Source organism: Channa argus, chromosome 1 (genome assembly GCF_033026475.1).
Source record: "Channa argus isolate prfri chromosome 1, Channa argus male v1.0, whole genome shotgun sequence".
Classification (NCBI taxonomy): domain Eukaryota; kingdom Metazoa; phylum Chordata; class Actinopteri; order Anabantiformes; family Channidae; genus Channa; species Channa argus.
The window spans coordinates 2,828,123-2,852,076 of record NC_090197.1 but is presented as its reverse complement, the minus strand read 5'-3'; the positions used below and the strand labels follow the sequence as shown (position 1 = coordinate 2,852,076).

The following is a 23,954-nucleotide window of genomic DNA, read 5'->3' as shown; positions in this document are numbered from 1 at the left end:
AATATGTGTGACTCCAGTGACTTGGCTAAAGTCATTGAGCTGAAAGACTTTTTTCTGCATCTGTTGTTCTCTTTCTAGGCATGAAACCATATTGCTGCTCACAAATGTTCACCTCTGCCCTTAGCCGAGCTTCCACTACTCTTTCCCACAACTTCATTGTTTGTTTCATCAGCTTTATTCCTCTGTAGTTGCCACAGCTCTGCTCATCTCCCTTGTTCTTCAAAATGGGCACCAGTACACTTCTCCTCCAGTCCTCAGCATCCTCTCACTCTCCAACATCTTGTTAAACAAACTAGTCGATGACACACCGAGTACCCTCCTACCTGTCTCCCCGATCACACTAGCTGTACTGGTCCAGTCATCTAGAAGCACTTCCAAACCACCCAGAGTCTATAGGCTATAATAGCTTATTTGTGTTTTATTCAAAATCTAAGGGTTGAGATTATATAGTAGGAGGAGAATTATGTGTCAATAAAAGTGGTTTGGACTTTGTCAGTCAAACAATAAATAAGCTATTGTGGGAAAGAATGATGTAACATCTTATAAGTCCATGTTACATGATTTTATTCAAAAGTCACCTGTATGTAATGAGTTGACTCAAATGAGTATGAAGTTGGTTCGAGGAAACAACACAAAGAAAAGGGGAAATGAGAAAAATCTGTCATTTCCCTGTGAACCATCTGCTGGCGAAAATCTTTTTAAATAACTTTACTTTAAACACAGATCGTGGGGTAAAGACAACACTTGTGCTTGAACAGAAACATTTGTACGTAATACAAAACCAATCTGGTGGAGATTAAACTGTCAGCACCACTTGTTATCTGATCTCTGCTCAACACAAACAGCAGCTTTTCACACAGACAAACCTTCAACTTGTGCTTTTTACAGTTCATCAAACTGCAGCTGAGAATCTTTTACACACTGAAATTGTCACTTACCAAAGATTCACACGGAGAAAAGATTTGAGCCACAACACGGACAAAGAGAAAGTAAAAACTAACTACAGGAAACAGGAAGTAACCAGGAAGCTTGTCCGGAGCAAATAACTGAATATTTACTACTTCCTACTTAGTATATAGGATATTAAATATTTAGTGAACTATAAAGTCTTTTTGTCCGACATAACACGTTGACACTGACCAAAACACTGTGATAGTTTTACCTTTGTATAAATACACGATCTGAGTATTTCATCCATAACTATAAAGCAGTAAACGCTGTTCTCCCGGAACCTTCGAGGAGCTGTTGTTTTCCTCCGACATCTTTATGTGTCGGAGCTCCGCTGCTTAGTTTCCTTCTCCTGCTCCATCAGTCAGTTTCTCTGTTAAACACAACATGTCACTTTGAATGAGTTTCATTTCAACTTTATTCCCCGTTTATCTTGTCTTTTATTTGGTGTTTTCGGGGATAAAACTAATGTGAAAGCAGATAAACTAAAGTCAAACCAACATGTTCCTGTGCTTCACTCCCGGAGCGGTGGAGGGTTTCGGCGGTGTGGACCCTCGGAGCAGCCCGCTGTCAGAGATGGAGACACTGCGGGTGTAAGTTAACGAGCGACTGACGGCGGCGGTGGAGGACATCCTGGGGGTGTTCGGGAAAACTGTGGCCCGGTACCGGGAGCAGCGACAGCTGGACAGCCTGAGGTCCATGGAGGACAAGTGGAACCGGGCAGCAGGTCGCTTTGTGTCCCATAGCATCAGATGTGAGGATTTGCTGCTTTTCTTTGTCATTTGTTGCAGTAAATGAAATATCTTTACGTTGTTGATGGTTTATACACAGGCACATTGTGAGGGACATTTTCACTCGTAACTTCCAGTTTGCTTTTTGTCCTCTGCCTGTCTTCAGGACCTCTGCAGTCTTCTTAATAGATAAAGAACTGCCATGAAGACCCGATCCTGGGGGTCCAGCTGGACCAGACTGATCCAGAATCTGGTGCTTCGGCTGCTCAGATTAAAACAGAAGCTGAGGGTGAGGACTGTGGAGGATCAGAACCAGAGTTTGATCCAGCTGAAGTGGTCAACTCCTCGCTGATCGTTCTTACACTGAGGACAGTGGAGACTACTGGCCAGAGGCCGTACTGGTGCTTCACCTGTGACCGGGTCTTCAGCCAGCTGTCCTGCTTCTACAAACACCCCTGTCAGAGGAGACACCTCATCTCCACTCTCGTCAATCCCACCTGACCACCTAAAAACACGACGGGGATTCTGTAGCTTTGCAAATGAAACAGTCAACATGTGGTGGAAGTTTTCACAGGTCCACTCTTGAGGACAGAGGCTGAGTCTAATTTTACTGCTGCAGGTGTCTGGTCTGTGTGTCAGCATGTTTAACACCTGAGTGGATCTGATTGGACCTCGGTGTGTGAGGTGTCAGGTGGGTTTAAGGTGAGAGGAGCATGAAGAAGTTCACAGCTCAGCTTTGTTTCTGACAGAAGAAGAAAGATTAGTTCACGTGATTTTTCTGCTGTTGATATGAAACAGATCAGAATATTGATCTTTGTCTTTTTATTCTCAGTGCAACAGATGGAAACAGGACTTTAAATTATTAGTTAATTTTTATCAGTTATTTTAATTACTATGACTTTACATAAATTCTCAGGACATATATTATATTTTTTATCCACTGGACTGTTTGTTAATTTATTTAAATGATTGATGATTGTTGTAATCTTTGTGTTTTCTCCCTCTTCTGTTGGGGGTTGGAAGGTGGGAGATAGAAACAGATTACTGGGCTTAGTGTTTCTGAAACATTCATGATCTACACTCTGTTCTGGACTGGAGCAGTTGGGATTAAGGGTCTTGCTCGAGGACACCACAGTGTTGCTGATGGGGGAGGATGAGGGGTCTTTTTCACTTACCCACCCATCCTGCTGGGGCTGGTGACTGAAGCAGGGACCTTCCAACCACCAGCTCACTTCTCTCACTGAAATAAGAAGATTTCAGACACAGATTCATGAAGCAGTCTCTTGGTTTGGACTCCCTCTAGTGGCTGAATCGTGATGGTAACTCTGATAACTGGGCAGTTTTTGGGCTCAGTGTTGATGAAACTCACTATTAACAGGCTGAATGACAGAGGTCACAGACAGTTGTTGTACTGGCTGAGGCCTAATGTTTAGATTGTTACTGTTCACACTAACTAATGAAACAGACCCTGGGACTAAAAATCAACTTGTGACGAGCTCCAGCTGATGCTTTGCTGCTATTTCTTTCTTTTTTCCATGTTTAAAACTAGTCAGACTGCAGCCATGGAGCTGTTTTTTCTGCTGTTGACACTTCATCTTGCATCTCCAGGTGAGATCACATTCCAGGTTTTATGTTTTAAAGGCGTTTCTTGGACTTTGAGTGTTGCTTCATGGAAAAGCATTACAGTGCATGGAGTCACAAGCTGTCAGTGCCTGTAAGAAAACTTACAGGGTGGAAATGAAGCTTTTTGAAGCACTGAAGCAAGTGTGTTAAAAATGGTTCAGCATTTGAAAATGTTTGACACAACTAAAATGACAAAGTCTGCTGGTCAAATCATTGGTTTTACATGTGAATGGGTGAAAGAAATGATGAAACAGTTGAAGTTTTATTGCTGCCATTGTTTTTTTCGGTTCAGTAAAGAATGTGACGTAGATGTGATGTTCAACTACAGCATGGACACATTCTGATATGAGTGAGACTTAAAGAAGCTTCATTTGGGGCAGTCACCTGATTTTTGTGTGGTGAAGCGAAGCTTAAAGACAACATGACAAGATGCTTCTGCTTTGAAAGTTGTCTGCTTCGAGTGGAACATCCCTCTTTTTGAAAAACAGTCTTTGTTACCAGGCTCATGTTAGTATGTTATTACCATAAGCAAAGTGACTTGATCCTGTTTAAGGTTATTGTTCACACTAAGAGGTTATTTAAGTTCTTTGTTCAGAGAGTCTGGACTGTCCTGGTGGGTCGACATGGAAAATAAAGTTGAACTGTTTGAGTCCTCGTCTTTCTCTGAGCAGTGACAGGTTTGTATTTTCCAACCATCTCCCCACATCAGTGTTTGATGGCACATGTGTTGGGTAAAGTAGTTTTTTTCTGATTAATGTCTGGTTAAAGTTTGTCATCTAACATGGTCAATTTATAAAAAGTTCACATTCAAGGACAATGTATTTGATTTGTAGAGCACTTTTCATACATAACAGCAGCTCAAGGTTGATTGAATGAGCGTTGCATCACCAGTGCTGTACAACTGTCAGGATCTCTCTGCACTTCCTGTCTGTGGACTTTTATTTTGTGGCCCTTCTCCCTACTTCCTTGGTGGCCTTGGTTCTTTTCCCCAGCTTTGCCCTCGTTGTCCCTCATTGTTTGCACCTGTTCCACCCTCTATTTAAGTTCAGTCTTCCCTTCACTCCCCTGCCAGATCCTTGTTGTTGTTAATGTGGTCTCTGCCATCGTGGTTACTGTCTTCCTTGTTGTCGTTATTACTCTCACCAACCCCACATCTGGATGTATGTTTCATAGACTCTTGTTGCTTGGACATTTTCTCTGCCTGTTGCTCCCGGGTTTTGTGTTTGAGGTTTGCCTTCTGTTTCATTCAGTGATTTGATTTAGCCTCTTGTTAATTTCCACTTGTTTGGCCTTGGTTATTTCAGGTATTAGTTATGCTTCTGTGTTTTTCTATTTGCCATTGCTTGTGTTCAGTTTGTTCATGTCTGCCTCCCTTGAGTTCCTATATTAGTTCCTGTGCTCCTGTTTATAAGATTTTTGTCATATCCATGTTTTCATTCTATTTTAGTGGTTTATGTTTCTCATCAGTGTAATTTGTTTGGCGTTTACCTGGTCTATCCATTCAGATTTATTTTAGGCTTCAGATCCCTGTCCAAGGTTTTGGTTTGCTCAGTTCATGATTCAGTTTAGTTATCCTCGTGTTTCATGTTTGATACTTGGCTTGTTTTCTTTTGAGTTCTCCTCTCAGGAGCGAGTTTATGTTAATCCTTTAGCCTTTTTCAATAAAACCTGTTAATCAGTTCCCTCCCCCTTGCTGTCTCTTCACTTGGGTCCACCCTTAAACCAAAATCTTGACGACAACAGATAATCCTGCATGTTCAGCCAGTACAAAGCTTCTTTCACCAACAGAAATGACAACAAATGATCAAAAAAAGCTTTAGGAAGATAATGAACATTGTTAGTCAAAGGTTTACAAAAAGAAAATTAAATCCATTTCTCACATATCCAGTTCAGAAAATATTGATTATTATTATGGTCAGAAACATATTTCGTTCTCCATTTTCCTTGTTGATCACAATATGCAGTATAGGACCATTTGGTGTCATGCAGCTCTGCTGTTGCCCAGAACCTGTGGACAATGTTAGTGTTGAACTCAATTCAAACGCCTCATTATAAAAACATTCAAACTGAGTTTAAATCTCCGAGTTTCTGGCAGATTTGCAGTTTTTGATCAGTGACTCTGCTCAGACTCCAGCAGCATTTAGTGTCTTCCTGCTCTGATTCCTGCTTTTTAAAGCCACTGCACATGTTCAGTAGTGTTTCTCTCTCTGAGCCCAGTCACTGTCTGTTAGACTTTTCACTCCCAATCAGCACATTTGTCAACAGGTTTCCTCACATCACTTTCAGCTTTGTCTCTGAGGAAAAAGTGGTTGGAAAGCTGCTGTCTGAATCCATCCCTGGGACTAATGATCATATTCAGCTTTTTCCTTCATCTGTTCTTCACTTTCTAAAGAGCAGAGAAGAGGCAGCTGCTCCTTCATGCTGAGATCAAGTTCAAGAAAGTTTGACTCTAAATGTTGAAGCTAGTTTTTCTTCCACCATGTTTGTTCTGTGTGAGGATACAGAGAGCAGCACACACATTCAATCCTCTGAACTGTGACCAGAGCTTTGAACCATGTTTCAATCCTGACTCATTGTTACTGCAGCTCATCACAGACTGGAAATGAAGACAGTTCACAGATTTTTCAAAAGAGATGTCGATCATTTTGTCACTGTTCTACATTTTAACACCTATTTCCTAACAATGACTAATGGCAGTGTAATAAAAACTGTCTCATGTTACTGTCAGTGCTGATCCATCCACCCATTCCCACTGACATCCTCCTCAAGTATATTGAGTCATTAAATCAATCCAAGACTCCTTATTTATATTCAGCTCAGTGACAAATTCCAGTGACTCTGGACTTTATCTCTGCGATGGAAAACCTGCCACTTATCTGCATGTGTTCAGAGACTAGAAGGTCTGTGGTAGGTGAGAAAAACTGAAACTACACAAAGAGACAGAAAGAAAATAAACACATGAAGATGGAGAAAAGTTCTTGTTTTTCCCCCAATTGTGAGCAATTTACAATCATTACACATTACATTTTGTTTGTTACATACAGAAGGTCGCGGGTTTGAATCCCACCCCACCAGGTGTGGCCCCGCCCAGCCACCAAGTTCCATCTTGGTGACAGCCCCAAGCCTGGACATGAATGGGAAGGTTACGGCAGGAACACGCTACATTTTGTTAAAGACATTTCAAAATTGGGTCCATCATTTCTTGGCTCAGACATTATAGGGCTGATTTGTGAAAAGCTAAAATAGTAGCTTACATTACACTGACAGTGGCTGGACCCAAGCAAACCATTAAAGTAACAATAATGAACATGAGAAAGATGCTGTACAGAGACTGAAACTCTGAAGCTGATGTGTTTGAATGACGTGGTTCATGGTGGGACACCTGGGAACATGTGTGTGAGGTTTGAGGTCATCTAGTGGCTGGATGGAGTAAGACAGGAGACAGAGACCAAATCTAACAGAGAGTGGCCACACGGAGCTGCTTTACACCAGATGCTGTTTCATACATTATCACACAGCAGACTGACTGTCTCACAGAGTCTCGTGTCCTCCCCGTACAATCTGATGTCCATTATTATTATTTCTCTCTGTTGTTTCTTTTCCTGATCATTGCAGTACTGGAATCTAAGGTAACTTCAGTGAGAGGAAATAAGCTGGTGTTTGAACATTTCTCCTGAATTTAGAGAGAATTCCTTTGTGTGACATCAAACTTCACACCTTCTCTGCAGGCACCACTGCTCTCAGCACTTTACACAATGACCTCCACCCTTTCCTGTGTAACCCTGTGTAATGTACTGCACTTTATTATAGAAACAACACTCAACATTTATAGTCACACGCTGCTGTTGGAAAAAAGTTTATATTTGCTGCAGATGAGTGATAGTTTAAGATGAACACATACTTTGACATTTCATTTAAAATGCTTTTTCATTCAGTTATGATTCTTTTATCACATATAGTCACAGTCCTGTTGCATGTTCATCTTATGTGTCCAAATATCATCAGTCAGGACGTCTACTGCTACCTACCTTTGGATGCTGTAATAAGGTCTATATCTTGGCTCTCTGTGTTTCATTTCTGCACCATTTCTCACTTATTTCTAAATTTGACTATACTTTTAACGTCACCTACACACAGAAAAATAAAGGTGCTAACTGGAACCAAAAATAGTTCTTGAGACTGATGCCATAGAAGAACCATTTTTAGTTCCACAAAGAACCTTTTAGAAAATGGTTCTTTGAAGAACCATTTTTATCAGGGGTTCACTGGAGAACCCTTAAAAGTGCCTCAAAGAACCATCCAACAATAGTTCTATGAGGCACCATAAATGGTGCCATTAAGAACTTTTCAGAAGATGGTTCTTCAAATAACCCCTAAAGGTGCCTCAAAGAACTACCAAAAACAGGTTCCTTAAAGAACCTTATATGGTTGCTTAAAGAACTTTTCTAAAAATGGTTCTTTGAAGAACCAATTTTAAGAAACCTTTTAAAAATAAAATATATCATGAATTGATGTGTCAGGTAAAATAAGTACAACAACATTGATGTAAAAAGTTTACTGACCAGACTTAGCATACACAGAAACAATAAAACAATTTCCACCCTCAGCACAGCTATTAACATATTCCACATAACATATTTATCCAGCAGTCCAAGCTGTCTTAGACAGGGAATTCATAAATTCACAGTAAAACATGACAGAACACATTTTCAACTTTGGCTTGCACTGTTTTTTATATGCAAACCCTTTTATATATATATATATAATTTAAAATGTACCACATACAAATGATGTAAGACCTCATGAGTATAATATAAAACTTATTTAGTACTAAAACAACCAAGAATTATATTTTAGGTTAATCTATTTAGCACCTTTTAACAATAAATAAATTAACAATGTAGTTAATAAAACATTCGGTTATTAAAAAATACATCCTGGAATCTAATGTGGCCTCAACAAATATTTTCTTATGTTAAACAAAACAATTTAAGAAACAGCAAAATATAAAATTTCATTTTGCATGCTAATTTAAACATCAACTTTAATATGAAAATTAAAACAGTTGCAGAATTATTATCTAAAGATGGACTTAACAATCAATTAATTTTATATCACAGCTTTTCTGTATCAAGACTTTCATGTTTGAATTATTGTTCAATGTTAGTCCATTTCAGGACAATGCAAGGCTCTTCTTACAATTTGCTGGCACTAGGAGACTAGGACACATTAAGTGCATTTGACACTCTTTGCACAGCTATTGGTGCAGTTGTCGTCAAAGTTTCAAGCTACAGAACAAATACTTCCAAAAAGTATTTTTCAGCGGACCTGGATAGGCAACATTGTAGACATAGTAAAAGGGACAACGCAATACTCAGAGCCAGAGAAATGTTTACTTCCCCACTGTCCAATATCATTTTGTGTCCGTCCATCTGGACATTGAGCTCAGTGCAGTCATTCTGGGGCTTGCCATCACTGGTGCTCAGGACAATTGTGGGCACTGGGCTGAGTGGATCCTGAAACAATAAATGACAAATCACACTCATAGCTCAATAGAATATAATTTTCTAGAAATCATAATTATTTTTTTAATTATTAAAAATCACCTTGAAAAATTCCATTAATGACAAACAGATGGCAAACAGTCTCTTTGAAAACAGAAGGCAAGAAAAGTATCGCTGTGTTCACCATCTGACTTAAAAATGAACATGTGTAGTAGAGATCACAGGGCAGGAGAAGAGGCTTTACACATTTTGGATACTGTATACAGTTGTGAATGAAAGTTTACATACACTCATACTGGGCATGACTGTCATGACAACATTAGGATTTAAATTATTTCTTTGAGGAGTTATGCTATAAAGATGAGTTATACAACAAACATGTTTAATATGTACCCATAACCAAGCTTGTGGTAGAACTCTGGTTAGATATTTGACAACTCTTCTTTTGGTAGAGCTAAATAAAATGTGTTGCTTTTGTGGCACAGACCTGATTCTTAAGCATGATCAACATTATTTCAATAGGTTTAAAGTCGAGAATTTGGGAAAAACAATCCAAAAGCTTAATGTTGCCCTGTCAACTTCCTGTTACAGATCATGATTAAGGGCCTTGGGGCTGGCAAATTAAAAGACATTTCCTATCAGATGTTCATGTCAGAGCCGTAAAAAGTGGCAGCAGACATGTCCAAAGTCCGGCCCCCGGGCCAAATGCGGCCGCGTTCATATTTCCACTGGCCCAAAGCCTCTGTCATAAAATCAATAATATATGAATAATATATGTCCCGTCAGTACAGTTGTCCACAGTATAAAATACACGCGTAAAAAAAGCAATTTTATATTTCACCACAACATGGCAGTAAACTTGTGGCCGAACTCTCGCGACCCCGTTTAGCGTCTGATCTGTTTTTTGCCCATTTCTCATCTGGTATTAAGAGACAGTTGGAGGCAAAAGGAGTGAAGTTTGAATTTTCTTCGTCAGCCTGCGACGAAAGCACCGATGCATCCGACACCGCTCAGTTACTGATTTTTTTGTGGACAGTGAACTGAACGTGAGTGAAGAGCTACTTGACCTCCAGAGACTGAAGGACCAAACAAGAGGGACAGATTTCTTTGATTCTGTTTGTTCCGCCGTAGATGACATAAAACTACAGCGGAGTAAAATCACGGGGATTATTACGGATGGATTATCAACTCTGGTGTCAGCGAAGAAGGAGGTAAAGCTATAAAACTCCATTGTATTATTCACCAACAAGTTCTATGTGACAAACATCTGAAATATGATCACGGTATGAAACCGGTGATAAAGGCTATTAATTATATTCGCTCCAAAGCGAAGCATTCAGGCTGAATACGGAGATGTTGTGTATCACACTGATGTAAAATGGCTCAGTCGGGGGTCTGCACTCTGAATTGGACAATTCTTGGCAAAAAAGGGACAACCGATGCCAGAACTAACCGGTCCTGTTTGGCTGGCTGGTTTTGGATTTTTAGTCGACATAACCCGACATCTGAGCGTCCTGAACACGAAGCTTCAGGGGCAAAATGCAGTGATAAGCCAACTGTATTCACGTATCAAAGCCTTTCGGACCAAGCTGCTACTTTTCCAAAGCCACTTGTCACAAACGCAGCCCAATAACACACATTTCCAATTTCTGCAAGAAATAATGACCCGATTTCCAGCGAACAATTTCAATGCGCAAATGAGGAATTATGCCGCAAATTATTTCCATGCTTTCAACAGCGTCTCAGGGATTTTGCAACTATTGAAGAGGAGATCAGGCTTTTTTCCGTGGATCCCAGTGACGTAACAGTCCACCTGCAGTTGGAGCTCAGTGAGCTGCAGTGTTACACCAACAAGTCCCTCTTGTCAACTGTTCATTCTCAGTTATGAACATGAATAAGAACCGTGTGAGAACAACACTAAGCGACTCCCACCTGCGTGACATTTTGCGCATTAAAAGCACCGTTTTTGAGCCAGACCTGCCCAGTTTACTGCAGTGGAGATCTCAGTATCACCCTTCACATTAATGCAAACATGTTATTTGTTGACTCTGTTGAATAAAGGTTTGAGTTTGAGTCAAATTTCATAAAATACTTGCATTCAATTAATTTTTTAACCTATATTTATCCAGATCAGGCTGTTATCAGATCTACCTAGCAGCAGAAAGCATAGTAAAACTAAGCAACCCCCCCTCCCCCCTCCCCCATCAGTGGCATGTAAAATTCATGCTGGCTCCTATGATAATTTTTTATGTCAATATGGCCCCTGGTCCAAACAGACAGTCAGTACTTTTCAGAGTATGACTTTAACAGGTACTGGAGTACTTTTACTCCGGTATTGATATTTTTACTACTCAAGAAACCTGAATACTTCTTCCACCCCCGGATGCTATGGGACACAAACCGACCTGCTGCCCGGTTCCACTTGCCACATTAGGTTTATCCCCGAAAACACCAAATAAAAGACAAGATAAACGTCCGAACGGGGAATAAAGTTGAAATGAAACTCGTTCAAAGTGACATGTTGTGTTTAACAGAGAAACTGACTGATGGAGAAGGAGAAAGAAAAGCTCTGACACCGTCGTCGTTTTTTGGAACCAGCCACTAAAGTTTAGTTGCCCCTTTCTTCCCGTACTTACGGTATGGGTACCAGGAAAGCTAAAAAAAGAGCGTAGAAGCTCCGGGAGTGTTGCAAGAATAAATTAACACTTCATTGGAATATGACAAATATAAATCATAACAGAACCAGTAAAAATTGTGATATGTGAAATTGTGTATTTTCCAATATAACATGAAAAATGTGTCTTAAACTTGAAATGTAACAAAAATTGTTCCAGTTGTTTTAATAAAGTAAAGGGAAAATCCCCATGAATCAGTATTGTAACTAACAGTGTTTTCACGTTTGGATTCTTATAAAAAAAAAAGGTTACAACAATATTTCAATGCATTCTCGTTAAGAGTCTATTATAACCATACTAATTTTGAACCAATTGTACTGTGCGGGTTTTGAAGCCATTAAAGCGAAATTGTCCTGTAACAGCGTTGTAACTCACACTCTTTACCTTTGAACTTTCATAAAAAGCTGTTACCAAACACTTTCAATAGAGTGATGTATATTCTGATAATGCCAATTTATTAAAATGGTGTTGTTATTTTATTCCAAAACTGTCCAGTAAAATGAGTCTAAAATGAGTGTGGTTATAGTCGACATTGAAGGTTTCAGGTAAACTATGAAGAGAAATCCTAGTACTCGTACCGTAAGTGCAGGGGAAAAGGCGCAAGAAACAACCGCGTCTTTACCGCAGCTTCAGGTGAGGAGCCAGTAGCAGAAAGTTGTCAGGAAGTCTGCGGACTCGAACCAGCGGCGTATTGGTGTCTGCAGAAGCAGGTAAACTGTACATTTGTCCCCCAGATTTGATTGAAGTGGCCGTGCAGCAAAGGGAAGAACGAAGCCACATGTTCCACTACTCTTCTATATTTAGCACTAGAGTCTAGTGTGAACGAAGGTCGACATTAGCTGCTTAGCTAATGAGGGTTGTTTAGCTCGCTGTTAATATGATTCTTCATATTTCCCATGTGTTATTGCTGCTAATTATTGGTGTGTGTGCACGTTTGATGGTTGGAATACAATAGATTTTTGTATTTGAGTTACTTTAGTTCCACTAATGCTGATGTATTATTACACATGTAGCTGCAGAAAGTATTTCAAAGTCATTAAAAGTGGCTCCACTTATAGCTGTTCCTGTTCTTGTTCCACACCAAGTCTCTATAGTAACACTGATCTTCCTTCTTAGTTTGAAATTAGTTTTAGAAACTAAATGTTTGCACCTAATTTGTCATAGTTTGTTGAACATATCTGGACTAAACTTGTACATTTATCTGGAAACAGTCTTTATGTTCACAACCTGTGAACAGATTTATGTCTCTAACATCCTGTTTGTAAAAACACTGCCCACAGTAAAAACTGTGACATCCCATCTCCAACAGTCATCATTGGTTTCTTTTAACCATGAATAAAACGTGCTAAGTTTCCTAAACTTGACATACTTAAACTATATGTAATACAGATCTTTGTCCTTTTTTCATTCATTGCTATGACTTTTCTTCCAGATAATTTTCTCTTTTGAAAGTTTGAAAGCTAAAATATGCTAATGATGAAACAGATACTCACCAACTAATACAATGTTTAGGCCTGTTACTCTGAATAAATAAGAAGAGGATGAAGTCATGTTTGTAGGCAGAGAGAGAAGAGGAAAGCTAAGAATGTAGGACTGACAATAGGGACTAGGAGGTGTGATGTTCAATGTTATATAATGTTATTGTAGATCCCCACTCCACCTCCTCTAACTTTGCCTGAGTCATCTGTCCGGTCCAAACGAATCAGGGAGAAGCCTTCTACCTCACAGATCTGGAAAAGACTGATTAGGTCACATTTCCATGAAAAACATGGATCAAGAATCACAGTATTCATAGGGTTCAGAGTTCATCCACTTTCCTCTTCAGGAAGTGTATTTGGATAAACAAAGTAGAAGGCATCAGTGGTTTATTTCCTCTTCTGAGATGATGTCTGATTCCTCCCCTCTTTCCCCACAAGGAGTCAGAGAGCTGAGCAGCTGCTGAGCAGCACCAACAGATGCCAACAGTCACTGACCTGATCACAATAATTAGCACAAATAACAGGAAAATAGTCCACAAGCCTTGATGAATAATAACAATAAAAGAATAAAGTCTAATTTGCAGTGAAGGATGTTCAATAAAACTTAAAAAAATTTTCATTTCTCTGTGTTTCCAGCTGAAGCTCCAAAGTCTCTGTGACTGGATGTGAATTCAGCAGCTGAGCAGCTTCAAGGGAACATTGTCAGTGTTGTTGCTGTAAAGACTGAGCTCAGCTCTCCCAGCAGGTGTGGACTCTGCTATGAATCAGTGTGAGGACAGAGAGGAGGGAGTCCCTCCCTCTAAAACCACTCTGTGTGGGGGACATGAGAGCCAGACCAAAGACCACAGGTAAGGATCTCTAACTGTCCATGACTCTTGTCCATGTCAAATCAGTCCACCATCATTATTCCCACTCACTGTCACATCTGCCACTCAGCTCCTCAGTAACAGCTTAGAAGAACTAATCATCAACTACTAACTGTCTTAGTTAACAAAGAGCCAACCACTGATTAGTCAACTAAGCAACTAAGATGAGACAGCATCTTTCATCAGATTCCATGTTGATGAACAGGAGAACGTTCCTCATCCACTGTCTTCTTACTGACTTTCTATCTGCTTCTAACATTTCAGCTGCTGACAGTCTGCTCACAATTCATCTGCTTTCAGCTTCAAACTACTTTTTATTTGTCTCTTGTTTGTTTGGATTAGGATGAAGAAGCAGAGACCAGACTCTGCTGAACCCAGCTGTATCTCTATGAAGAGTGACCGGTCTATGATTGAACCCTTTAACTTTAAAGATGAACAACCTGCTCATGGAAGGTAAGAAATGTTTTAGTTATTGTCAGACTCAAGACTCTAAGATTAGAAGACTTCTCTTGGTCCCGAGCTTCATAGTTTTTGTTACATTTTTTAAAATAAAGCAGCACATGAAACAGCACATGCTGCTTTTGCCAACCTGAGTCCAAGTCAAAGTCAATACAAGAACACAGGAAATCTGAGAGACATGCAAGCAAAATATCATAAACAGAACCTGTGACATATAAGATAATGAAATAGAAATCTTCTGCTGAGCTAAGGGCGACTGTGGCACAGGAGGTAGAGCAGTTGTCCAACAATCCCAGGGTTGTTGGTTTGATTCCCAGCTCCTCCTGTCACATGTTGAAGTGTCCTTGACACTTAGTTGCTCCTGGTGAGTTCAGGTCAGCTGCATAGCAGCTCCCCCATCAGTGTGTGATTATGAGTGTGAATGGGTGAATAAGCAGCAGTGTAAAGTGCTTTGGGTCCCAGTAGATAGAGAAGCTCTATATAAGTGCAGAGCATCTAATTCACTTTCATTAACTAAAATCAGGATGGAATCAGTTGCCAATAGAATCACATCTTTGTGATCTTTGGGACTATTTCCTACAAATAATATTAATGTAACTCAAAAGGAAAGATATGATCAACAAGGAAGCTTCTCATCAGTGGTCACCTGCCACCTGCACTCGTTTCAAAGACCTTTCCTCACTACTGCATAACCAGCGTACTGGCACAGCCAAATGGAGAGCACCAAGTAAAGCTACACCACTGAGCTGGTAATGAGTTGCTGAATAACTGACTGAGCAGCAGTGTCCATGTCAGTGGTTTGTCTAAGACCCTAATCAGACACAACGGGTTTTAGCAGTTGTGTTTCTTTTCAATGAGTGAATCGCTGCTTTTGCACCTCTTGTTTCTCTGCTCTACAGGCCTTTTGCAGGAATGCAAGAATGTGTCCAGCTGAAAAAAGAGTTTTATATAGCACAAACATAAACAGACCAACAGTCATAGATATAGATAATAAGGCTATTTTTGACACAATTAATATAATTATGTCAGTATAATGAAGTGAAATTATAAATTATTACCAATAGAATTTCCTGCCAAAAACAGCTACGAGCCCACAGCTAAACTGTCTGAGCCACCTCCATTTCAGAGATTGAGCAGGAAATGGTCAATGTATCACAGACAGCAGCTGAGGGAAATCCACTTGCTGTGTGAGTACAACTATCAAATCCAGGAGGAAAAAGACATTTGAGAAGGAGAAAAGGCCGTTTGAGTGTGATAATATGATAAAGGTACATGCAACTCTTCTATTTGTGCTCACACGCTTCACATTTTCAAAGTTGGAAATATGGGCTTGTGAAAAGCTAAAAGCTGCTGGTTTTTATCTTTCACATTGGGTTTTAGTGCCTCTAGTTTTGCTGCTAGTGCTTTGGTTTGAGCTTGTTGTGTTTCTCCCATAAATGAAATGAGCAGATCAGAAAATCAGTGTTTTGGTGCCGTCTCTCCTTCCTGTCTCTGTAAATTGCCACTGTTTGACTGAGGGTTGGACTTAGTTCATGTTCACAGTGAATTGTGCAGGAGAAGAGAGGTGAAACAAATCACTGGGGTTTTCAGCAAATGTCCTTGTTACTGTAAATGTAGAAAAAGCTCTTAACTGTGGAAAAGTCATCATTTCATTTTTGTCTATGTCATCAGTGTTTGTTATGAACATGCTAATCCAAAATCTGTTTTTGGCCTTTTTCCTACATATCCTATAACTAACAGAGCAAGTACTTAGTACTTTCTGTCTGAGACAGATACATGATCAGCAATGAATCACAGCAGAGAAAGGACAGAGGCTGATTTCTATGTTCTTTAAAGTTCAAGTTTGATTCATTTAGGTAACAATTAAATCAATGGAGATGTTATACTTGGGATCGGCACCAAAGTGGCCCTGGTTGGATGAGCAAGGCCTCACCTAGTGGGGTGGGATTCAAACCCACGGCCTTCTGCATCCCAACCCAATTAAATGGCCCCCATTTAATTAAGCCAAGTGTCAGCGACATACAAAAAACAGGAAAACTACATATTAGATTAGAATTCATCTGCTTTCAGCTTCAAACTACTTTTCATTTGTCTTTTGTTTGTTTGGATCAGGATAAAGAAGCAGAGACCAGACTCCGCTGAACCCAGGTGTAGTTCATACCCAGCTGTAGTTCATCCCAGCTGTAGTTCAAACTCTATGAAGAGTGACCGGTCTAAAGATCGTCCTCCTGAACTCAAAGATGAACAACCTGCTGATAAAAGGTAATAATTTTAAACAACTCCAGCAGAGGTTTAAAAAAAACAAACAAACAATCACTTAATATAATAAGAGAATGAAGCTGTACTCCGTCCACATTCCACTGTACTGAAACTTTAGTCAGTGTCTTGACATAATTGTGTCCACCAGGTGTCCACATGAACACTTACTTTTTACTCACTTTGTTTATGAGTCATTACATTTCCCTAAAGTTTCTCTTTTCGCCCCAGAGTTGAGCAGCAGAGCTCAGAGGTTCACAGTGATCAGTTTGCCCAGCAGCATCAACCAGACCTGGACTCCATATTTATGGTCTGTACATGTCCAATCACACTTTGACTATGAACTACATAAAACCCAGACTGAATGTTCAACAACCATTCAGGTCCTAACAGAGTCCATGCTGCTGTGTTCAGACCAGCAGGTCTTCAGACTCACAGATGAATCACATGTTGTCTTCTACCAGTTTCAATGAAATGTTCACTTCTCATTCTGTTCCAGCTGCTGGAGGACAACATTGTCACTTTTGTCAAGAACCAGCTGAAGGAGATCCAGAGGGTCCTGAGACCAAATTACTCAGAATGCTCAGACAGTCAGAGGGAGGATGAGGAGGATGAAGAGCAGAGGAGGAGCAGCAGAGAGTCATTTGTGAAGATCACATTGAACTTCCTAAGGAGAATGAAGCAGGAGGAGCTGGCTGACTGTCTGCAGAGCAGTAAGAGGATTTGAACAGATTTAACATGATGGAAAGAGGAAATGGAAACAGCAGGAGAGAGGTTTCCATTTCCAAACTCTGCTGTAAATATGCTGCACACATCTGTATCAGATCAGAGGCTGTTTGTCCTCCACTGATGATAAAACTGATGGAGGAAGAAAAACTCTACAGAAACTTAAATGTTTAGATTCTCTGATTTTCTGAAGGATCCACTCACTGATTTCATTTCTTCTTTGTTCATTCAGGAATTGATGCTGCAGTGTGTCGACGTAAACTCAAGTCTAACCTGAAGAAGAAGTTCCAGTGTGTGTTTGAGGGGATCACTAAAGCAGGAAACCCAACCCTTCTGAATCAGATCTACACAGAGCTCTACATCACAGAGGGAGGGACTGGAGAGGTCAATGATGAACATGAGGTCAGATGGATTGAAACAGCATCCAGGAAACCAGACAGACCAGAAACAACAATCAGACATGAAGACATCTTTAAAGCCTCACCTGGAAGAGATGAACCAATCAGAAGAGTGATGACAAAGGGAGTGGCTGGTATTGGGAAAACAGTCTTAACACAGAAGTTCACTCTCGACTGGGCTGAAGACAAAGCAAACCAGGACATACAGTTCACATTTCCATTGACTTTCAGAGAGCTGAATGTGCTGAAAGAGAAAAACTTCAGCTTGGTCGAACTTGTTCATCACTTCTTTCCTGAAACCAAAGAAGCAGGAATCAGCAGGTTTGAACGGTTCCAGGTTGTGTTCATCTTTGACGGTCTGGATGAGTGTCGACTTCCTCTGGACTTCACCAACAATGAGATCCTGACTGATGTTACAGAGTCCACCTCAGTGGATGTGCTGCTGACAAACCTCATCAGGGGGAACCTGCTTCCCTCTGCTCGCCTCTGGATAACCACACGACCTGCAGCAGCCAATCAGATCCCTCCTGAGTGTGTTGACATGGTGACAGAGGTCAGAGGGTTCACTGACCCACAGAAGGAGGAGTACTTCAGGAAGAGATTCAGAGATGAGGAGCAGGCCAGCAGAATCATCTCCCACATCAAGACATCACGAAGCCTCCACATCATGTGCCACATCCCAGTCTTCTGCTGGATCACCGCTACAGTTCTGGAGGATGTGTTGAGAACCAGAGAGGGAGGAGAGCTGCCCAAGACCCTGACTGAGATGTACATCCACTTCCTGGTGGTTCAGTCCAAACTGAAGAACATCAAGTATGATGGAGGAGCTGAGACAGATCCACACTGGAGTCCAGAGAGCAGGAAGATGATTGAGTCTCTGGGAAAACTGGCTTTTGAGCAGCTGCAGAAAGGAAACCTGATCTTCTATGAATCAGACCTGACAGAGTGTGGCATCGATATCAGAGCAGCTTCAGTGTACTCAGGAGTGTTCACACAGATCTTTAAAGAGGAGAGAGGACTGTACCAGGACAAGGTGTTCTGCTTCGTCCATCTGAGTGTTCAGGAGTTTCTGGCTGCTCTTCATGTCCATCTGACATTTATCAACTCTGGAGTCAATCTGCTGTCAGAACAACAATCAACATCTTTTTGGTCTAAACTGTTTAGACCTGATCTAAAACTCTACCAGGCTGCTGTGGACGAGGCTTTACACAGTCCAAATGGTCACTTGGACTTGTTCCTCCGCTTTCTCCTCGGTCTTTCACTGCAGACCAATCAGACTCTCCTACGAGGCCTGCTGACCCAGACAGGAAGTGGATCACAGACCAATGAGAAAACAGTACAGTACATCAAGAAGATGATCAGTGAGAATCTGTCTGCAGAGAAAAGCATCAACCTGTTCCACTGTCTGAATGAACTGAATGATGGTTCTCTAGTGGAGGAGATCCAACAGTCCCTGAGATCAGGACGTCTCTCCACAGATAAACTGTCTCCTGCTCAGTGGTCAGCTCTGGTCTTCATCTTACTGTCATCAGAAAAAGATCTGGACGTGTTTGACCTGAAGAAATACTCTGCTTCAGAGGAGGCTCTTCTGAAGCTCCTGCCAGTGGTCAAAGCCTCCAACAAAGCTCTGTATGTGCACATAGACTATTTCAGATTAAGTGGATTGTTGTTGGCATGACAGAAAACTAATGTTTGTAACTGGTTTCTTTGGTTTTACTGGATTATTTTTAGACTGAGTGGCTGTAACCTCTCAGAGAGAAGCTGTGAAGCTCTGTCCTCAGTTCTCAGCTCCCAGTCTTCTAGTCTGAGAGAACTGGACCTGAGTAACAATGACCTGCAGGATTCAGGAGTGAAGCTGTTTTGTGCTGGACTGAAGCAAAATCACTGCAGACTGGAAACTCTCAGGTCAGATTACAGCTATTTTTAAAAGTTTCCCAATTAAATTGTTTTAGTGTTTCTTTATCTGAACTTTGTTTTTACTTACTAAAATCTACTTCAGACTTAGTGGCTGTAACCTCTCAGAGAGAAGCTGTAAAGCTCTGTCCTCAGTTCTCAGCTCCCAGTCTTCTAGTCTGAGAGAACTGGACCTGAGTAACAATGACCTGCAGGATTCAGGAGTGAAGCTGTTGTCTGCTGGACTGAAGCAACATCACTGCAGACTGGAAACTCTCAGGTCAGGATTCTGATTTTTGTAAACAGTCATTTGACAAGCTATCGTGATGAAGAGGTTTGCTGACTCAGCAGATTGTCAGCTGGGTAATGTTTTTGTTCTAACCACAGAAACTTGACGTGTTTATAAAGTAAAATTGCTCAACTATATTCAGTTGGACTCCAACATGTTTGGTCTGAAGAGAATAATCCCCACAACCAATAAAATATCAATAATTGAAGTGGACACAGATGAACTAATGGAGAGCGTTTACTTCGGACTAACTACAAGGCTCCAATGTCATTGTATTATTGCCAGAAATGAAAGGAACAAATGACGGACATTAGTTACTATAACACACATGAGATTCTGCAGATCATAAGCAGAAAAATATGTTTTCACTTGTGTAGCAAACTCCTCTGACCTCTCCAGTATCCTTGCAAAGGCAAAGAGCAGGTCCACAACCTGACTTGGTTCCATGACCCACCTTAATTCTAGTTTCTACAGTTGGCTGTTTAGTTGGTAAAAAAGGTGGAGCATGAATTTGAATGATGACATTTTATAGCCTAGATTTAGTTTATGGTTATGTCTCCAGCAAATGAATAAAGTCAATGCTTGTGTGTGTGTGTGTGTGTGTGTGTGTGTGTGTGTGTGTGTGTGTGTGTGTGTGTGTGTGTGTGTGTGTGTGTGTGTAGTCTGTCAGGTTGTCTGATCACAGAGGAAGGTTGTGCTTCTCTGGCCTCAGCTCTGACCTCCAACCCCTCCCATCTGAGAGAGCTGGACCTGAGCTACAATCATCCGGGAGACTCAGGAGTGAAGCTGCTGTCTGCTGGACTGGAGGATCCACACTGGAGACTGGACACTCTCAGGTATGGACAGATGGACAGACAACAGCAGCTCTCACACTGTTTCTCTGTGTCTCTGACTAACTGAAGAACTCTGGTTCATATTTAATGGTGGAGATGAGTGAAGGTGGATGAAGCTGATTCTGACTTTGTCTCTTCCTCCAGGTTGGACCATGATGGACCACAGAGACTGAAACCTGGTGTGAGGAAGTGTGAGTGTGTTTTAAGTTTGAATCCTGAGAACACAGCTGCACATGTTCCACTAGATTTGAAGCTTTTCTTGACTGAAGAACAAAGATGAATTTCTCCAGAGTTTCATTCAGGATTTAGCTTCTGTTTTTTGTCAGTGTGGCTGGAAAGATGTTAGAATTCAATCAATCAATTTCAAATCCACAAACACAACAAAGTGAACACAGTGATCCAACAAAACTAAGAAATACATTTTATTAACAGTGGAGCCAACAGAAAGTGAACTTTGTTTCTTCTGGGTCTTTTGACTGTCAATGTGTCTTTATACAAGAGTTTTGTTACCTTCAGGTGCTGCTCGGTAACTAGTATCTTCACAGGTTTGACCAATGGAAGTTGTGTTCAAGGACCCCTCACTTTCTTCTCAGAGTGTTTAAGAAATCAGAGCTAAGGTGGCTTGTAGCAGAGTATGTGGACAGAATCCTCATTAGCCACATTCAGACCAAGTTGATTCAGTCAAAGACTGAAGAGGTGAGTTTTTAGCTGCAGTTCATTTGGTCTATAAAGGAAAGAGGTTTAACTTCAGGCTCTGTGAGGAGGACACATGAATGTTTGAGTCGTTTGCGTGAGAGCACTGGCGCTGACCTGTCATGAAGAGCATTAGAAATATGTGATTTGTAGGTGATATATCAGTGTTTTACTAATTGAGGTTTTGTACTTTGACTGAATCTTAGAGCCGATGTTTTGTGAAAGTAACATAAAAGTTACTTAGGATGTAATATTGTAAGTTAATGAACAGTTGGAACTAACGTGTAATATGACTTTTGAGCAGTAAGTGTCTGACTCAGTGCTTATTGTTGCCCTGGAACAGTACAAGAATACAGGTGAGCCCTCAAATGAAAGTGGTCTATTCAAAAGTGCCTAAAGTTCATCAGAACAGGTTTGTGTTTAGGCTGAGGTGAAGGAATTCATCCAGCTATTCACTACCTTCATCCCAATGTTTCCCCTGCTGCCTCTTCACCAGCACCTGCATAGGCCTGAAGCTACAGATAGTAATGGAGCCAGTGGTTAACGGGAGCTTCCTCCTTATAGTAACAGTTGTTGTGGTTGCTGGAAATGATTGAAGTTGGAAATACACCTTTACTGCTTGGGACACATTCATTTCAGGGACATTTACATTTGGTCACATATCTGTGATGTCACTTTATTAGGTACCTGTACAATCCAACACGGCAGCTCTGCCAGAAGTTCCAAACATATATACAACATATACCAGTGTGTAGATATTGAAACTTTTTCAAATATTCAGTATAGACATGTATTGATAAATCAATACTATTGACAACACTAATACAGACACCAGGAAAAAGTTTGCAACAGCTTTAAAACACATTCAACATTCACAGTTGAAGATGAAATGGAAGCTTGAATAATTTACTTTCAGTCATTGTCAGTAAACTTGCTGATAAATCAACAGATGATAAACTGCAGCTGTTTGTGTCTTGATTTCTCCATCAGATGCCTGTGAACTGGAACTGGACCCAAACACAGTAAACAGAAAACTACAACTGTCTGACAACAACAGGAAGGTGACACATGTGAAGGAGGATCAGTCATATCCTGATCATCCAGACAGATTTGACTTCTTTCCTCAGCTGCTGTGTAGAAATGTTCTGACTGGTCGCTGTTACTGGGAGGTCGAGTGGAGAGAAACAGTTTCTATATCAGTGAGTTACAGAGGAATCAGAAGGAAAGGAAACAGTTATGACTGTTTGTTTGGATGGAACAATCAGTCCTGGAGTCTGATCTGCTCTGATCATGGTTTCTCTGTCAGCCACAATAACATAACAACACCCATCTCCTCGTCCTCTTTCTCTAACAGAGTAGCAGTGTATGTGGACTGTCCTGCTGGCTCTCTGTCCTTCTACAGTGTCTCCTCTGACAAACTGATCCCCCTCCACACCTTCAACACCACATTCACTGAACCTCTGTATCCTGGGTTTGGGTTCTGGTTCTGTCCTGGTTCCTTGTCTCTGTGCAGTGTGTAAGTGTGAGAGTGTCTCCTGTGGACAGAAACTCTGCTGACTGAAGATCAGCTGCTGAAATCAAAGTTCCCTCTGTTCATCATCACACTCTGCACCATTGATACTTGGACTTAAGAGAAACATTTGGATGGTTCTTTCATTACTGCTAATCTTTTAGGTTGGTGTCAGGTTTGTGTTGATGATGAAGAAAATGTGTTCACTCTTGCACCAAGTCATCCATCCTGTCCACCCTGAGTGTTTGTGTTTTCCTAATTAGAACTTCAGCACTAACAGCAAAGAAAGAGAAAAAGAATGGGCAGGATGCACAGACTGTGATCCTGCCTCCGGTAGAAGTAGGAGAATAATGACCACTCTGATGTGGACGCTCGACTTGTGTGGTTAGTGTGGAGCAGAGTTGTGTTGTTGCTCCTAACTCCATGAATATATGATGTGGGACATCACAGCCTTTGACCTGCTTCAAACAGGAAAGAAGCATTTGGTCAGAAAGATTGTACATATTTAGGCCATGTGGTATATTTTGTCATGTTAAGTTCTGTCTACAGTTCTTCCAAGATCTAGTAACACTTATCTAAAGAAGTGGGAAAACGTCTATTACATCTTGGTGACGAGGATGGGATGGACATTCTGCTGATCATTACCTGAGTCCAAACTGAAGGGTACTGCCGGCCCAGGAACAAACGGAGGCCTGGATCCCGCCTGATGTAAGGGACAGGTGGTGGACAGCAGATGCTCCATTCCAGCAATAAGGGAGAACGGCTTTAAGAAGCATTTCTTTTTAGTAATAGATCACAGAGGTTGCGTAAAGCTTGTGTGATAGCAACTGTAATATTCTTGTAAAACTTGTGTGGTAGTGAACAATTGTCTGTGTAATTCTATGTGATCTGTGAGAAAAAGGAAAACAAGGCAAAAAGGTGAAATAAGGGAAAATAGATACATGTATAGTACTGAGAAGTACCATCCTCAATAAATAAAGAAATGAATCAATAAACAGATACATTTAAATATAGAAATACATAGATAAGTCATCTTACACATATGAAAGTATAATTTCTGGTTTTGGTTCCA

At 40.8% G+C, this 23,954-nt stretch overlaps 1 protein-coding gene and 1 long non-coding RNA gene across 3 annotated transcripts; both read left to right on the top strand.

The window, feature by feature from the left end:
* Window positions 1–1,225: 1,225 nt before the first annotated feature.
* On the top strand, window positions 1,226–3,287 carry LOC137100185 (uncharacterized). Its single transcript, XR_010910854.1, has 2 exons — window positions 1,226–1,702; window positions 1,846–3,287. It is a non-coding gene; the product is annotated as an uncharacterized lncRNA (long non-coding RNA).
* An 8,804-nt stretch (window positions 3,288–12,091) lies between these two features.
* On the top strand, window positions 12,092–23,890 carry LOC137099877 (NLR family CARD domain-containing protein 3-like). Of its 2 annotated transcripts, XM_067477262.1 has the most exons (11): window positions 12,092–12,191; window positions 13,596–13,807; window positions 14,183–14,278; window positions 16,754–16,850; window positions 17,040–17,253; window positions 17,499–19,293; window positions 19,396–19,569; window positions 19,664–19,837; window positions 20,509–20,682; window positions 20,824–20,870; window positions 22,363–23,890. In XM_067477262.1, the coding sequence occupies exons 2-11, from the start codon at window positions 13,719–13,721 to the stop codon at window positions 22,890–22,892; spliced, it is 3,390 nt and encodes a 1,129-aa protein (XP_067333363.1). In that variant the 5' UTR covers window positions 12,092–12,191; window positions 13,596–13,718; the 3' UTR covers window positions 22,893–23,890. The 2 variants fall into 2 exon arrangements, with proteins under 2 accessions (XP_067333363.1, XP_067333355.1); XM_067477254.1 differs by lacking the exons at window positions 12,092–12,191; window positions 13,596–13,807; window positions 14,183–14,278; ... (1 more) ...; window positions 20,824–20,870; window positions 22,363–23,890 and adding an exon at window positions 16,382–16,546 and having other exon boundaries at window positions 16,772–16,850; window positions 19,664–19,865.
* Window positions 23,891–23,954: the final 64 nt, after the last annotated feature.